The sequence below is a fragment of the Corticium candelabrum genome, chromosome 9, assembly GCF_963422355.1.
Source record: "Corticium candelabrum chromosome 9, ooCorCand1.1, whole genome shotgun sequence".
NCBI classification, from domain to species: domain Eukaryota; kingdom Metazoa; phylum Porifera; class Homoscleromorpha; order Homosclerophorida; family Plakinidae; genus Corticium; species Corticium candelabrum.
The window spans coordinates 6,694,376-6,708,986 of record NC_085093.1 but is presented as its reverse complement, the minus strand read 5'-3'; the positions used below and the strand labels follow the sequence as shown (position 1 = coordinate 6,708,986).

General features: G+C 41.0%; 1 protein-coding gene across 3 annotated transcripts; it reads left to right on the top strand.

The window, feature by feature from the left end:
• Positions 1-6,075: 6,075 nt before the first annotated feature.
• LOC134184400 (uncharacterized) lies at positions 6,076-14,426 on the top strand. 3 transcript variants are annotated; one of them, XM_062652076.1, is made up of 11 exons: positions 6,076-6,238; positions 6,301-6,468; positions 8,176-8,246; positions 9,590-9,660; positions 10,161-10,213; positions 11,193-11,240; positions 11,492-11,576; positions 11,647-11,732; positions 13,052-13,179; positions 13,259-13,369; positions 14,266-14,426. In XM_062652076.1, the coding sequence occupies exons 1-11, from the start codon at positions 6,137-6,139 to the stop codon at positions 14,297-14,299; spliced, it is 957 nt and encodes a 318-aa protein (XP_062508060.1). In that variant the 5' UTR covers positions 6,076-6,136; the 3' UTR covers positions 14,300-14,426. The 3 variants fall into 3 exon arrangements, with proteins under 3 accessions (XP_062508060.1, XP_062508061.1, XP_062508059.1); XM_062652077.1 differs by lacking the exon at positions 14,266-14,426 and adding an exon at positions 13,834-14,240; XM_062652075.1 differs by lacking the exon at positions 14,266-14,426 and adding an exon at positions 13,483-13,732.
• The last annotated feature ends 185 nt before the right edge of the window (positions 14,427-14,611 follow it).

Sequence of the window (14,611 nt, the reverse complement as noted above, 5' to 3'; positions counted from 1 at the left end):
CAGCGAGGTCCAATATACAACATATCACTAAGAAGGTATAGAAATCTACTGGTGGCCCTGTATGATCCGATCAGCATGTCATGATAAAAAAACTACACTTTCCAGAGATGGATGCTAAGGCGTAACGAGGTGTCGACCTTAACTAGAAATGCGACCTGTCAGTACGTACGTGCTATAGGACTTGTTCCGGTGAGGATGCATGCAGTGCTCATATCGCACGCGCAAGTGGGGCATGATGACTGGACAATCCTCCAGGTCATCACACAACGTGCAGTGCCCACAGTGAAATAGTGCGTTTTTACGCAATGCCACACACTGATTGGTCTCACTCGCTGTTTGTGCGGTATCTTAAGCACCACTTGTGTGTGTAAACCATTTGAGAAATTTATGTCCAGTTAGAGATTTTGCATTGCTACTAAACTCATGGCAAGGACACATAGACAAGTTCGTTCATCAGCTGTTTTAAAATTCCAACACTTACTTTTACAATCATTGCATGCAGCAGCACAATTATCTTGTTTCTTGCAATAATTAATCAGTTGTATTGCTTTGACATTCTAGTCTCGGACAAATACACGATGGAGAGTGTCATAATTGTAGTTGTTTGCATAGTCATCACACTCAAATCGACCTGGTCCCCAGTTGGGTGCAATTCCCCAATGGTAGGCATTAAGACGGTAAAATGGAAAGTCTGTTAATCCTGCAGTTTGATGAGTAACTGCCCAAATACGGTCGGTTGCATGTGGAAGGTATGCTGTGTGTCCAGTCAACTTTTCAGTTAATGCACTTGAACTAAAATACAATCAAATAATCAAAATTGGTTTTACAATAATTATTTACTTTAAACAAACCTCCAGTCTGACACAGAGAAATGTTTCTTTCCATCATAGGCAGTTTGAATAATATGCTTGTTGTTCGTTTTAAAATGAACGACTCTGTTGTGGAGACTCGTTGTACAGTAAAATCTCAGCTCTTGTGCCCACCTATAGACATATATAGACACACATACAGATGGTCACGTGACATAACTTTGACCAAAAGTTATCGACTGACCCAGCAGATATTCCCAAGTTGTTGAGCAGTTGATGTGAGTATCCATCAGGGCTGGTTGGCAGTGCAGTAACAAGATCGTATTTAGTTCCTCTATTGTGTTTGTATGCATAGAGCAACATCCAACCACCTCCATCCGTTTGCATATCACAATAAGCCTGAACAAATACAGAACAACTTGATCTGTTTGTGTCGGTGTTCTACGTCTACTTCTGTAATTTTTACCTGAAAGGGAGACCTAGATTCTGGTGGTTGTATCCAGTAAACTCCGTTCTTGACAGTTGGTACTTGTTGTTTGATTTCTTTGCATGATACTGCAGGAAAAGCTTTTGTTGCGCCTAGTCGGTAGGAATAACCAAGAACTCCAACTCCAACCCACTCTGCACCGTTACATGCCTACAATAGATAGACAGCAATCGCACGTGTACGTATGTATAGTCTCGCGTATAGCCAGCCCCTCCCGGACCCTTTTCGACTTTCTGCCGGGGCGGGGAAAGTTTCCCGCCGTCTGGAAGTCGAAAAGTGGAGGGACTGGCTACGTGAGACGTACACAGCACATGCATACAACAATTATACAGTAAAAAGTTATAAGAAATCTGAAATAGAAAAGCAAGCGAGTATATACTGTGACAGAGTAGTGACCTCTATCACTTGTTTCTCGTGATTCCAACGAAGAGTTCCTTCAGTTTCAAGTACGCATGGACCTGACGTGAATGGAATCTGAACTTCTGACACTGCAGGTGCAGCTCTACTTTCACTTGTAACAGCCAACAAGCAGACACCGATATGAAACACAAGTTCAAACAGCAGCAGCAGCATATTCAGACTTGAACGACACACAATTATAACCGTCCAATCTAGATCTGATGCTGATGATAGAGAAGATGCTGCAAATGATGCAGTTAATATAGTTGGTGTCAAGCATGCCGGGTCTTGCAACAAGTCAAGATAATCAAACACTAATCACGGTGTGTATGTCATTGAAGTGGTCGCAGATGGAGGTGACATGTATCATTTGTTGTTGAAAGTTAAGTGCATATTGACCTATCCTCAGTGGTCCTACAGTGTAACCGTATATGGACACAACCAACTGTGTTGCACTGCATTTTCAATCTGAGGGAATTATTTGTCAGCATGGAATTCTGTCTTTGCGAAGCGCAAGAGCGCGTCCGAGACCGCTTAGATTGATCACTTTACTAAGTGTCTCTCATTGCAAGAGGTAACAGTGGCATCGAACATCGTTCACTTTAAAGGAATTTTTACTGTTGCAGAACGTGTAAGCTAACCCTACAATGTCTAGGACTACCACCACCGTCAATTGTTTCTCAATACGGGTGAATATATAATATGTCATCATGTGTAAACTGAAGACTTGACTTGACTGCAATATGATTGTCCTGTGCATGCCATGCCAGTGTTTGTACACCGGTTACCTCAGTTTGTAGACATAATACAGAATGTGTGTTTACCGGTTGCAAGCGGCGGCGGCGGAGGATTCGCAAAATAAAGCATAAAGAAACTAGTGGACTCCGGGGTACGTGCGTATAGAGAGGCATGAACTATCTTCACGGAGATTTTTGTTGTTTGACTGCCGTATACTATTTGCATGCAGGCTAAAAAATAATGTTTGTGTGGGACATCTGCTCTATTCTCCCAGAGCCGTCGCCATGCAGTGGCAATCAATTTTCCTCTTTTGGAGTGGATGTCGGAGTGTGCTCCGTATAGAAGATATGCCGAGTGTTGACGAAACGGCTTGATACACGTAGTCACACGATATGTGATGTTGCTGCAAGCATATTGTAGATGTCGTTCTAAACTTCAAGTAGTTTTTCACGTTTTTTTCATTCACGACTTTTTACCAAAGGTGGCCAAGTTTGTCTAATGCTGCATGGTTAATTGATGCTTTCGTGTAGCACCAGGAACGCAATCTGGTGCCCAATGGAAATGACACGCCCACGTGGACGCACCTGCACGAGACTTGTTTGAGGATTTGTACCTACCTACCTATCATATTTTTAGAGATACGGGTTAGGGGCAAAAGCCAGTCCAAATTACCCGGAGATCAAACCCGGCTACTTCTGCTGATCACTGATCGTTTTCAGCAGATCTTCGTGTATGTTCATAGGTGTGTATATGCTGACTAAAAAAATCGACATTACTGCAGTGTGATGCATTTACTGTTCCTCAACCCGACCAAAGTCGATGTGAAGTGGATGATGTTCATTCAAGGTCAATCATCGACTATGATGCTTGCTAAACAAACTGATTGACTGACTGACTGATCAAACGAGATAGGAATTGCTATACTAATTTTGGTTATTATTGGTGGTATAGCTAACTGAGTTTATGTCAGAAGGACTTGCTGATTCAACAAACATATCATATAATTGCCTGGAAAGGTGAACGTGCAGCCTTTCGTCTTGAGTAATTTTACACAGGTGAAAGGTCGTGCCCGGTGGCATCCATCGACTCCTAAAAAGTCAACGTCAGGGGGTCAATGTAGCCGCGCCCACCGCCAGTCGTCGCAAAGTCTCTTCTCTGCTTTTGATGCTAATTTCTCCCCTGCTTTGTAGTATTTCCGTCACGAATGTCCAGACGATATACAATGCGCTACGTGATTGCGTCTAAACGGGGCAGTAAACAAAGATGCGTTATTAAAAGAGGACTGATCGCTCGAAACTGTAGACAGCAATCGTCGCGGATTGTGACTCTCGTGCAGCTACCCAACGGGCAACTGTGGAATATATGCTTTAGCGTTGCCTGAGCCGCATAAATACTGCAGCTCAGACAGAACGCTGTCGCGCTCTGTCGAAAGGACCATAAGCGGTGCGACGGCAGAACCCGATGTATAAATGCAAACGCGATATCGCGGTCACATGGATTAGTCACCTGCGACGAGGTGAAGGCTTTCCAAGCTCTGCTCTCATCGTCGTAGTCTGCGTTCAGAGTCTGTTGCCATTGTAGCAATGCAATGGGCACGACGTTCCTCGCCTGACGAATAAATTTGTACATATGTCGACCTGTAAGCGGCACGACACGTGGTAATGCTGTCGACACCGTTCGAGTCGTATTACTGTCGGGCTCAGTTCGAAATACTCCAACGGAATGGCCTGTTGGAGTCGTTGAGAGAACACGAGTCGTGGATTGACGCGGCGCGACTGTAAGTGAGATGTCATGTTGACTTCCATTTCTAAAGAGTTCTCTCAGTTGTCCTACCGTTTTCAGGCCCTCTTTTTGTCATAGACATGGAGTATAGAAAGGACGTTGAATTTCTCCAACAATGAGCGAATTGCCGAATAACCGTTGAGAGCTTTGTTTCTCGCCAGCAGACCGCGGTACAATCTGTTCACGGCCGTCCTGCTTCGTGTAGCCAGTATCTTGCGAGATGTTGCTATCTACCTTTGCTATCGTTTAGCATGTTGCCGATTCACTGTATATCATCAGAGCGGCTACTTTGTCTTGAACGGGGGTACCGCTTTAGTCCTCCTTGTCTTACTGCATAGTCTGCAGCAGATCTTGTGGGAGACAAGCTCTTGATGGTCCTTCCAGCTGTATTCCACATTTTGATGTTCGCCTGGTTTAGAAGGGTAGATGGAGCAGGAATTATACTTGTGCGACGTACTGCAGTTTGGAGGCTGCCATCGTGCATGCAATCAAAGCTCTGCCCGTTAGAGAGAGATCGCGCTGTTTCTACACTCTTTAGACGAAGGACATCTTGTCGATGTCTTCTCCCGAAAGCAGGTTGGATAAGAGCTCACAATTTAAATACACCAAGAATTTTTAATCTATCGTTAGCCATATCATGGGAGTGTCCGATCTGTCTTTCCCCGCCCCGACGAAAAGACCTTTCGATTTTGTAAGGTTTAGTTTTGCGCTGCTTCCGTATATCAGAGCAGGGGAGCGTATCGTGGCATGGCATGGGCTAGACCGGTTCCATCATTTGTAGGCGTGTTCATAAAATTGTAGATTGTAAGTACGTGCGAGGACCAAAGCTCTAAATAGTATATACACCATCTTTTTCCAGTCTGGATCTGGCACTGATTCTGCCGTATCAGTCAATTAAAAGCCACTAAAATGGGCGTGTCTATAAAGGGCGTGTCTATAAAAGTGGGCGTGTGTTGTAGCACGTAAAGTTTAGCCCCCCATTTCTAGGGTCACGCTACGCTCCTCTATAGAGATAGTTGGCAAGAGCTAGTATCGAAGTCGGAGTTTGCATCTACGCTTGTCGTGTCGTCTGCGTACATACTGGCTGACTTTGACGGGTTCGGTAGTTCCTGGACAGGAACGTAGCCGCCAGTGAAACCGGACCACGTTTCAATATAATTTCACCAACCGACCATTCCTGGCAACTTCCGGAAAAGGGTATAGCTGATTAAATATGATCTAATCACTCTGAGACAGCCTCCTAGAGCAAGTGCCTGCAGACCCACAGACTAGAACTCATACAGCTCGTTCATTCTGGTTCTAAAATAGCGGATACGTAAGTGGAACCAGATGCATGGTGTTGCTCCTGCACCGGCCTACTCTAGCTAGTGCCTCATTAAAACCTAAGAACGTGTTGTTTCCTACGAGATCCTTCTGGAAGTCTAAGATTTAACCGTACGTATACGTGTGCTACATCGTACTCTGCCAGACCATGCATACACAACACACGCCGCGTGACACCAGAGCCATACACGTGTGCGGCTCTGTATCTTCAAGTCATAACCGGATAGAAAAGAGGGGTCCTGGGAGTCAGTACCGTACTTCCTCCTCTTCAACGACACGCCCACCGCAGCCGAAATCTTGTATGCCTATAATTATCTCATGAATATGCTAGGAAATTAACTAGCCCTAGTACAGATTAAAGTGAGTTTGAAGGTCATAGTAGCTGCTAAGGGGCGTGGTTAATAATACAGCTGGACGCCTTTTTTCAGAAAATTGTATCCGCGCCTGTATACGGCTCTGCGACCTCCCAGACAAGTGTACAGTATCTCTACTAAATCACGTGCTCGTTTACGCTCTTAGCGCGCGTTAGAGCAGACCTACTCGTTCAGCTGGCTCTGAGTTGCAGTGGCAAGTACTTGCGTCGTCGAGCAGTTATAACATGCTCCGACGGCTTGTAAAACTAATTGCACCTGGATCATTGTCGTCGAAAAATTTTCCGCGCTTTTCGAGCTCTGGCACTGTTCTTGCGAAAGACCTGGAGGTTGAGATGTAGACAATAATAAACTACGCGTGTGTTACGAAGTAGCTCATTACGTTTTCTAGGTTCATGCAGATAGTTTGGATGCAAAAGAGGCAGCAGACATCTACCGAAAATATGGCTGTCTGGTAGTGCGTGGTCTCAACGTGAAATACGTAGACGACATCAGACGAACAGTCGAGTTGCAAGCCGAGCAGTCAATACAATTACTACCCGAAAAGAAAAAGATACCAGTAAACTGTCTCTACTTTAGTAGATTCTAAGAAGTCGTTGATACTGTGCTAAATGTAATAATAATATTTTATTTATTGTAGGAGATAATTAATTAATTAAGAACTAGAGTTGAGCAATAAGATTATTTTGGCCACAAAATTGTGAAACATGAAATTCAGACAACAATTTATGTGTACCATTATTGACCTTTAGCAGCTATGGGAAATATCTGGGATCGTTTAGTAGCAATTTGACTCTATATTGGTTTTTGTTGTAATTCTGTTAATTAAGATATTTAAGCAAGAAAAATACCTGCGTTTACTTCTCTTCACTTAATAATAATATGGGCCTGAAAGAAGAAATATTGTGTGAGGAAAAAATTCCTGCGATTTTGTGCGATTGCAGCCCATTGCACAATTATATTCCACTTGTAAGTTTTCCTTTGCGCATGCTCAGTACCAAAACACGTACTAGTCTTGTGCTTAGCGTGAAGTCAGGCCCATAGGCTGGGCGTGCTGAGGGCACGAATGTACCTCCCTGCTGGCTGAGGCAAGGCCCTCTTGTCTAAAAGGGCATTTCCTTTTACATGATCACAGTTCTTTACTTTGGTTGAATAATATGGACACCTCTACCTTGCAGTGAGGCTCAGCGGCAGCCGAGTTTCTTGCCGGTATTACTAGGGTACATTTTATTCTAGTCTTCCTGATAGTATACCAGTATTTCACATCCGTCCAATTGACCATAAAATTACAAAGTCGGGCGTTGGATATCATTAAAGCCCATGCAATTGATGGATGAGTAATTGCTATGTATACAGCAAAAACATAGAAACATCGATGAAGGTTTCTGCCAGTTTACTGCACTCTGTCACCCTAGCAGAAATAGTGGGGAGATGCTAGTCCAATTAATTAATTGTGCCAAGAATATATTATAGTAGAAAGCCAGAAACACCACAAAAACTCTGCTGCATAGTCCGTTTTTGACTACTTCAAAAACAATGTGGTCAGTTCCTTTCTATATAGACTACATGATTTCAAACTTTGATGATTGCTTTTTGTTCTTGTAATCACTGCATGTAACTCTCTTTTGGGACTTGTTTGCTGTTTACTGGCAGGAAATACGGTACCGTCACCAGAATTTATTGAAAAACAAATCATTTGCTGTAAACTGAAGTATGAGAAGATGGTGAAAGATTTACTGCCAAATTTCATGACCAACAGCTGTTATTAAAGACTGTGATTCAACTAGCTTCTCAAATATTTGCATTTTGTTGTGGATATGTAGCCTGAAATCTGCCAACAACGTTTTGTGAATATGAGCGGAGCGCTAGCACACTAGCTGAGACGGCTTCATGGTTACTTGAGAGCTTCCATGAGTCAAGAAAGAATTACGTCTCAAGCGCTCATTAACATTCACTAGCTTCGCGAGTCGAGCGTTCCTCTGTGCTCACTGCACGACCTCACTTGCTGTTTGCCTGCTTGCACGTGAGTGCTTGAGCCAGAACTGCTTGCACGAAGGGAAGATAATTGTGATAAGAGTAATTGTGATATGAGTATTTCTAATATGATAATTGTGTGCATGGGTGCACTTTACAGCTTATGGTGAGAGTGAGGAAAGAGGGCTTGGGGATGAGGCTATAGTTTAGACTAGATTGTACTGCAGTACATGGCATGTAGATAGCCATTTTAAAGCAGCATCATATGTGAAAGTCATTTTTATTATTTCAGGAAGGCTGGCTAACATCAGATGGCACTCTCTTCATACCTGCTCCAGAAGGGTCATCAAGAAAGGAGCAGATGTAAGGCTCAGTAAAGCATTTTAACTGATTCATTATGTAATACTACAGTAGAACTTCACTAATCTGAGTATGAACCTTGATTGGAACCTTGCCCTACAATAGTATTTAGCTGTTTGGACTAGCTAATTTGTTTGGATTAGTGAAACGTAGTGTAGCATCGGAATCTTGAGTCTTCAAAATATATGTAATGAGTAGTTTTTACAAGTTTTCAGTCCTTGTGGCCTTGGAGTAGATAATGATGAAAGTAGCTTGGACATTAATGAACAACTGTAGAGGTTTGTAATAGCCATCATGCATGTACTCTAAACAAATTGTGATTTATTAAATATATGAAGATGACAGACAGACAGAGAGACAGACAGACAACTTGTAAGAAGCAGACTTGGCGCACTAACAGGCAGTTTCCATCTCCTTGGACACAGACTGGCAATGATTTACAGTGTTATCAGAAGGGTTAAAGATAAAGCAGCAGTACTATCAACCATGCACAAAGGACTCTGCATTAATAGCTGAAATCTTGCCCATCATGAAGCTGATAGGTAGGGTAGCTATCAGCCAGTTGCCCCTAGGCAACCATAGTTTGCCATTTCAGTTGCCTGCACATATTTTTGGTTATCCCGGGCACCCGGGCAACTGATTTGTCGTACACTGCTAATACAAGTGATAAAATGTAAAATATTTATGTGCACTGTCTGTCTGTCTGTCTGTGTGTCTGTTTGTTTGTTAGCTGTATTTTGCCTGTCTGTAAATACATATATTTTCATAAATTTAGCGGTCATGGATTTAGTTCATGGGCAACCAGAGTAATGACCGGACAACAGAAATTTAATGTACGGTTACTTGGGGACAACTTAGAGATGAGACGATTTGTTGTACACTGACTGACCTTATGCTTTGGAAACCCAGACCATGTGCTAAAACTGAAGGTATAATTTTTTCTCTCCAGCTCTTCACATAGGTTGACAGCTTTGCAGGTTGTTTAGTTGTTATTGTGAAGCTCTTCTTGATGTGTGAAACTGTCTCTGGTCCAATGCCATAGTGCTTGCTGTGGGTAGTAAGTAGTATAAGATTAGGCTTGCAAAGCATCTAGCTAAAATCTTGCCAATTGTTAGTGTCTTGGTTTTAATAATTTGGCCTCTTTCCAGTCTTCCCTGTTAACAACTTGTCTAAACATGTGGAGTCACACATAGGAGAGTATTTAGATGTTGGACTAATGGGGCATAGCATCAAGGCAAGGATCATTCAGATTGGTGATTGTTCAGACTAATGAAGTTTGGATTAGTGACGTTCTACTGTTATACCAATATTTCGATAACGTCAGCAACTGTGATTTGTGTGTGAAGCATGGTTCTAGGTGTTGATTACTTCACATGTGCTGCATTACTGGCTGCAAGTATTGATGAAAAGTGCCTAGGTGAGGTGAAACGATACTGTAATGAAGTCTTGTTAGTGTTCCAGCTAGGAGCTCAAGAGTGCATGTCATGGAATGAAAGAGCATATGTGACTTGGAAGATTTTTTGCAGGCAGTTTTGATGTCAAAAATTATAGCATGTTGAAACTAATGACAAGTTAATGCACTCATGAAGTAGTTTGCAGTAAACTTTTAGCTTCTGCTGTTATCATTTCTCTGATCAAAGTTTCAACTACAACTTGTCAGCATTTGACAAGTTGTAGACATTAGAAAGTAGACTTTCCACACTTGATGTGCTACTATATGTTACTCTGCATACTAAGGCATGTCACAAGGAGACTTGTTAGCTATAGTTTGCATAAGAATTTGACAGACTAACAAGGATGAAACTCAAAAGGTGTTTTACTTTTGGGACTGTTCACGATGTAGTGTCTGACTTAGACTCTTGTACTGTCTAACTAGAACACTGTTGCTGTAATGCGCTGTAGTATAACTTTGTTTAGACATTGTGGAACAAATCATTGGCCCTAATGTGGAGCTGTTTGGTAAAGGCCAGGTAAATTTGTGATTTTCTTAGCATTCCAACATTGTATTTGCTATTGTTAGAGTTTACAGCTTTCTTTGTGGTGTACTAGTATGAGCTTCAAATAGGATTATTATAGATTTGATTTAGGATTATTAGTCTGAAGAATTTGCAGGCCTTATAGATTGTTTCTGTGTGGTCAGTGCAGGAATGAAAATGTTTGCAGATCATAGACTGTAGATGCTAAATTTATATGTGCTACCTTGGGAGTACCATTGTAGGTGGGGCTTATAATTATTATTAAGAGGGCTCCCAGTTAACCTCGTCATTGTTTGTTTTGGGTTTTACTTGTAGTAATCTCTGAAGATCACCTTTCTGACAGTTGCTAAGTGCATTAACGCAATAATAAAGAGCGAACTGAAACTTGAAAACAATTCTCTAACTGATCAGTAAAAACACATGTGCTAAAATATCTGCATGTGCAGTGTAGCGTCAACAAAGAGTGCATTTGGCAATATGGCAGTGGCATAGGAAGATGTTCACGAGTGGGGGAGGGGCTGTACCGTGCATGTCATAAAGCAAAAACTACCTTGCTTGCCAGACCATAAACAGATTTGCAGAAGTCAGTAGCACAGAAAATTTTAATTCCTATAGTGAGCAAGGGGGCTTCATTCCCCCCAGCCCCCCGGTTCCTATGCCGGTGTATAGTGGTTGTTGCTTAACCCAGATCAACTATTACATTTGGATGGTGTGATCTTTTGTCATCAAATTGGGCTAATCAACTGATATGAAAATCAATAACGTATGCAATCTCAAGATTGCACAAATCTTAAGTTTGCATACAACGTATGCACTTATAGTTTGATGGATCATTAAACATAAGCTTTAGTTGTAATAGTAACCACTGATATCACCACAGTATGCATCACTGCCCAATCATCATGCATGCTGCACTTGTAATTATGCTATTCAATTTGTCTAGCTTGTACACACATTGTTGTTCATGTTACAGATTTTGTACAAAGAGCCATCAGGAGGCCATGCAAAGTTTATGCATCAGGTGCTTTTGTTTGGTATATGTAATGTGTCACGCAAGTTTAGGTGATCGAGCCAAACCCTTGCTTACAACTTTTTAAATAGTAGCTAATCGCATCTTTAGTTATTTGCCAGCAAACATGTATGTATGTATGTATGTTTTAAGCATGGTTGTATCTCGTTGTTGCTCATACATTACAAATAGTTGCCTTTTCTGTTGTCATTGACTTTATTATTAGCAGTATGTTTTATGCCATTTTTATTGTAATTGTGTAGGATTCAGCATACTTTGAATTTGCGAAGGATGGTCCTGTAGGTACACTCAATTACTGCATTGACACTAATTTGAGCTTGAACAATGGTATGGTCACTTTGATCAATTTGTTGACGTTGTGAAATTTGCATTTATTTGCATCAATAATTTATTTCAGGTCCTCTCTTTGTTGTGCCTGGGAGTCACAGGCAGGGGTATATAGATCATATTGACACTCATTCTCACCTTGCGCTAGATCCTGAGGTAGGTGTTGACACAGTGTAACCTCATTTGTTGTGATCTCTGTGGGTGCGTGTTATAGTCAGCTTAATAAACTACATGTACAGTGTGAATGGATGAGTGCATGAGGACTTGGAATGAATATCATCAGTCTCACTGAGTGTGTGTTTGGTTCCAATCTGACCCTGAAGCAAGATACCGTAGACCGGGAAATTTGGTGACATTAATATTTTGCAAAATGGTCCAACTGTTTTTAAATTTTTTGGCAAATACTATAAATGCTCTAATTGAGGCATCCAAAAAAATAATCATTTTGTCTTGTCACTAGCGCTTTAGATACAGCCTTTATGAATAATTATTAATTATGTATCAAAAAGTCAGCTAGTTTAGGGGGCACTTAGTTAATATTTTTTGTGTGACGCATTTTGATTTCAATACTTTGACATATTAATAGGTATCTACTTGAAGTACAGAGTTATTGTACATTAGTAGTTTATTGAAGGGAGTGCGAAGACCTGAAGATGTGAAAAATATGGGGAGGGGCAGGTGGTATCATTTTGACATCTATATATACTACTTCTCACTGCAACTGGAATGAAAGTCTTCTTATAGTCAGACCTTCAGCTGATTGGTCACCTGTGTAAGCAGAAAGAGTAACTTGAACAGTTTTCTGTAATTTAACGCTGAGGAATTTTCTTTTCTCAAAGGACTCTCAATCAGTTGTTCTAGTTACGGCATCAAATTAGAGCCCTTAAAATAGTTTTACCTCTTGAAGGTGTCTATGTTAGAGTAGTGCCTTACTTAGAACATTTAGAGTATTTAATTTTTGTGATCTACGAGTTCGTCTACTTATGTTGTCATCAGATCATGAGATGTACACAGTGTGTTCCTTTCTCATTGCAAGGATTGGCATTTTGATGCTGGTATATACTATTGCTTGCAAGTGGAGGATAGATGCAGCCCATCTAAGTGGGGTCAATGAAAGTTTTGCCAATGAAGGTAGAACTCCAGAAGTTGGGGTAAATATGATGGATACAGCTTTGAACTTCATAGAGGAATCCTTTAAGAGAGAAACTACCGATGGCCATGCACGATCGATACACTGTGGCAGTGATACGTTGATTGTGACAATTTTGTTACAGTAGGTATGCGCGTGCGCAAAAGAACATTTGACTAACATTGACTGATGATTCTCCCTTCAATCACCAAATCGCCAAATCAAAAATTTCCCAGTCTATGGTATTCATTGGGTTGGACAATTAAGTGTCAGGTTTGTGAGGTTACACTGTAGTGACTTCAGAAAGATAAAGCTTGTATATAATGAGTGATATTTTATGCAACAGATCTGGCCTTTCAATAGAGGTGTTCCTATTGAGGGAAAGGCAGGTGACACGATTTTCTTTCATGTTCACACAGTCCATGGGTCTCAGCACAACTGTTCTGCCAGCCCTCGTCCTGTTTTCATCAACAGGTTTGAAACTAGCAGAAATTACTGGATTAGGACAATAGGTGTTTGTTGTATCTATCCCTGAATGACATGCACTCAATAGATACCTGAGACCGGATGACTACCAAACAATCCAAGCCACGAGTGTTAAGATGAGAAGCGAAGCAAAAGAAAAGCTAGCAGAGAGAGCTGGAAAACCTCCTCTCAAAGAAAGGTAGTGTTTAGTTAGTTCGTCCTTATACATGAATATACATGTATTGTGAATTTATTTAATACATGATCGATGCATATTGGGCTATGTAATATATCAGGTGCTTGTAATTTTAGAGGTTACATGGTTCGAGGGTGGAGACAATACGATGGATTGGAGTGGTCTCTGAGTACTGCCCACCACTGATTTGACATGTTTGGATTTTGTATGAAAAATTCCCAAGAGTAGTGTTGTTATATACCTTTTCAGATGTTTGTAACTGCCCTTCAGAATCTATATGTTTCTGCTCAAAAGGAAATATTGTATTATTTTTATCGTTTTGTCACTTCATACTCTACCAAATTAAAAAAAATTGACATGTCTTGGTACTCAGTTTGACCTAGTTGCATGTAGCTGTATATGTCGATGTAGTTTGTTCATAGTGACATGAACATTGATCCTCATTGTTGTTTGTGTGACTGTTGTAGATGGTAGCTTTAGGTAATAAAACAGCACTCTTTGCCAGAAGACTGTAGTGTCTACAGTTGAGGAAAAGATTAAAATTGATGAGAATAAATTGTTGAACCTTTGTGTGGCACAAGTCAACAGAAGAATGGCAAGCTTGTGGAGAGTGAGGCACATCAATTGTAATGATCTGGGATAGGAACGCCTTATGAGGCAGTTGGCCTCATTGGCAGTATCAAGGGAACCGTAGATGGTGCAAAATATTGCCAAAATTCTTGGATTGCTGAATGAAATTACAATACCAACCATATTACAAGATAACAATCTGCCCTTTAGCCAAGATTTTTTATTGTTTTGAGTGGCTGTTAAATTAAATTATTACTGATTTATTTAAATTGTATAGAGTTGTTGGTGTCAGTACAGAAGGTGAATAGTAACAGAAATCACTTTCATAGAACTGCTAAAGATTGTGTTGGTAATATCACCTGAGAAGAACGACAGAGCAAGTCAATCAGTGTTGTTAGGAAACATCAATACCTACGACTGGTAACTGATAATTTTTAGTGTGCAGGGGTGTGCTGCTAAGTCGTACAGATACAGTATAATGGAAATAGGAATGTAGATACTTGTGTTTGAATTCTTGAAATCTTCCACCATAGACCATGCCTCTTTAATTAATCACAGTCTTTCTTTTCTACTTTCAGTCGAAATAGGACAATGAAAATGCCAGAAAATGACATAATCAAATGATAAAAAATGATATCATATAGCAGATTCCATTTGACAACTAGCATCGGCATT

Coding starts and splice junctions, on each gene's coding strand:
- LOC134184400 (XM_062652075.1), top strand. CDS start 6,137: ATGCTCCGACGGCTTGTAAAACTAATTGCACCTGGATCATTGTCGTCG. Junction 11,577..11,646: donor TAATTTGAGCTTGAACAATG/GTATGGTCACTT, acceptor AATTTATTTCAG/GTCCTCTCTTTGTTGTGCCT. Junction 13,370..13,482: donor AAACCTCCTCTCAAAGAAAG/GTAGTGTTTAGT, acceptor TTGTAATTTTAG/AGGTTACATGGTTCGAGGGT.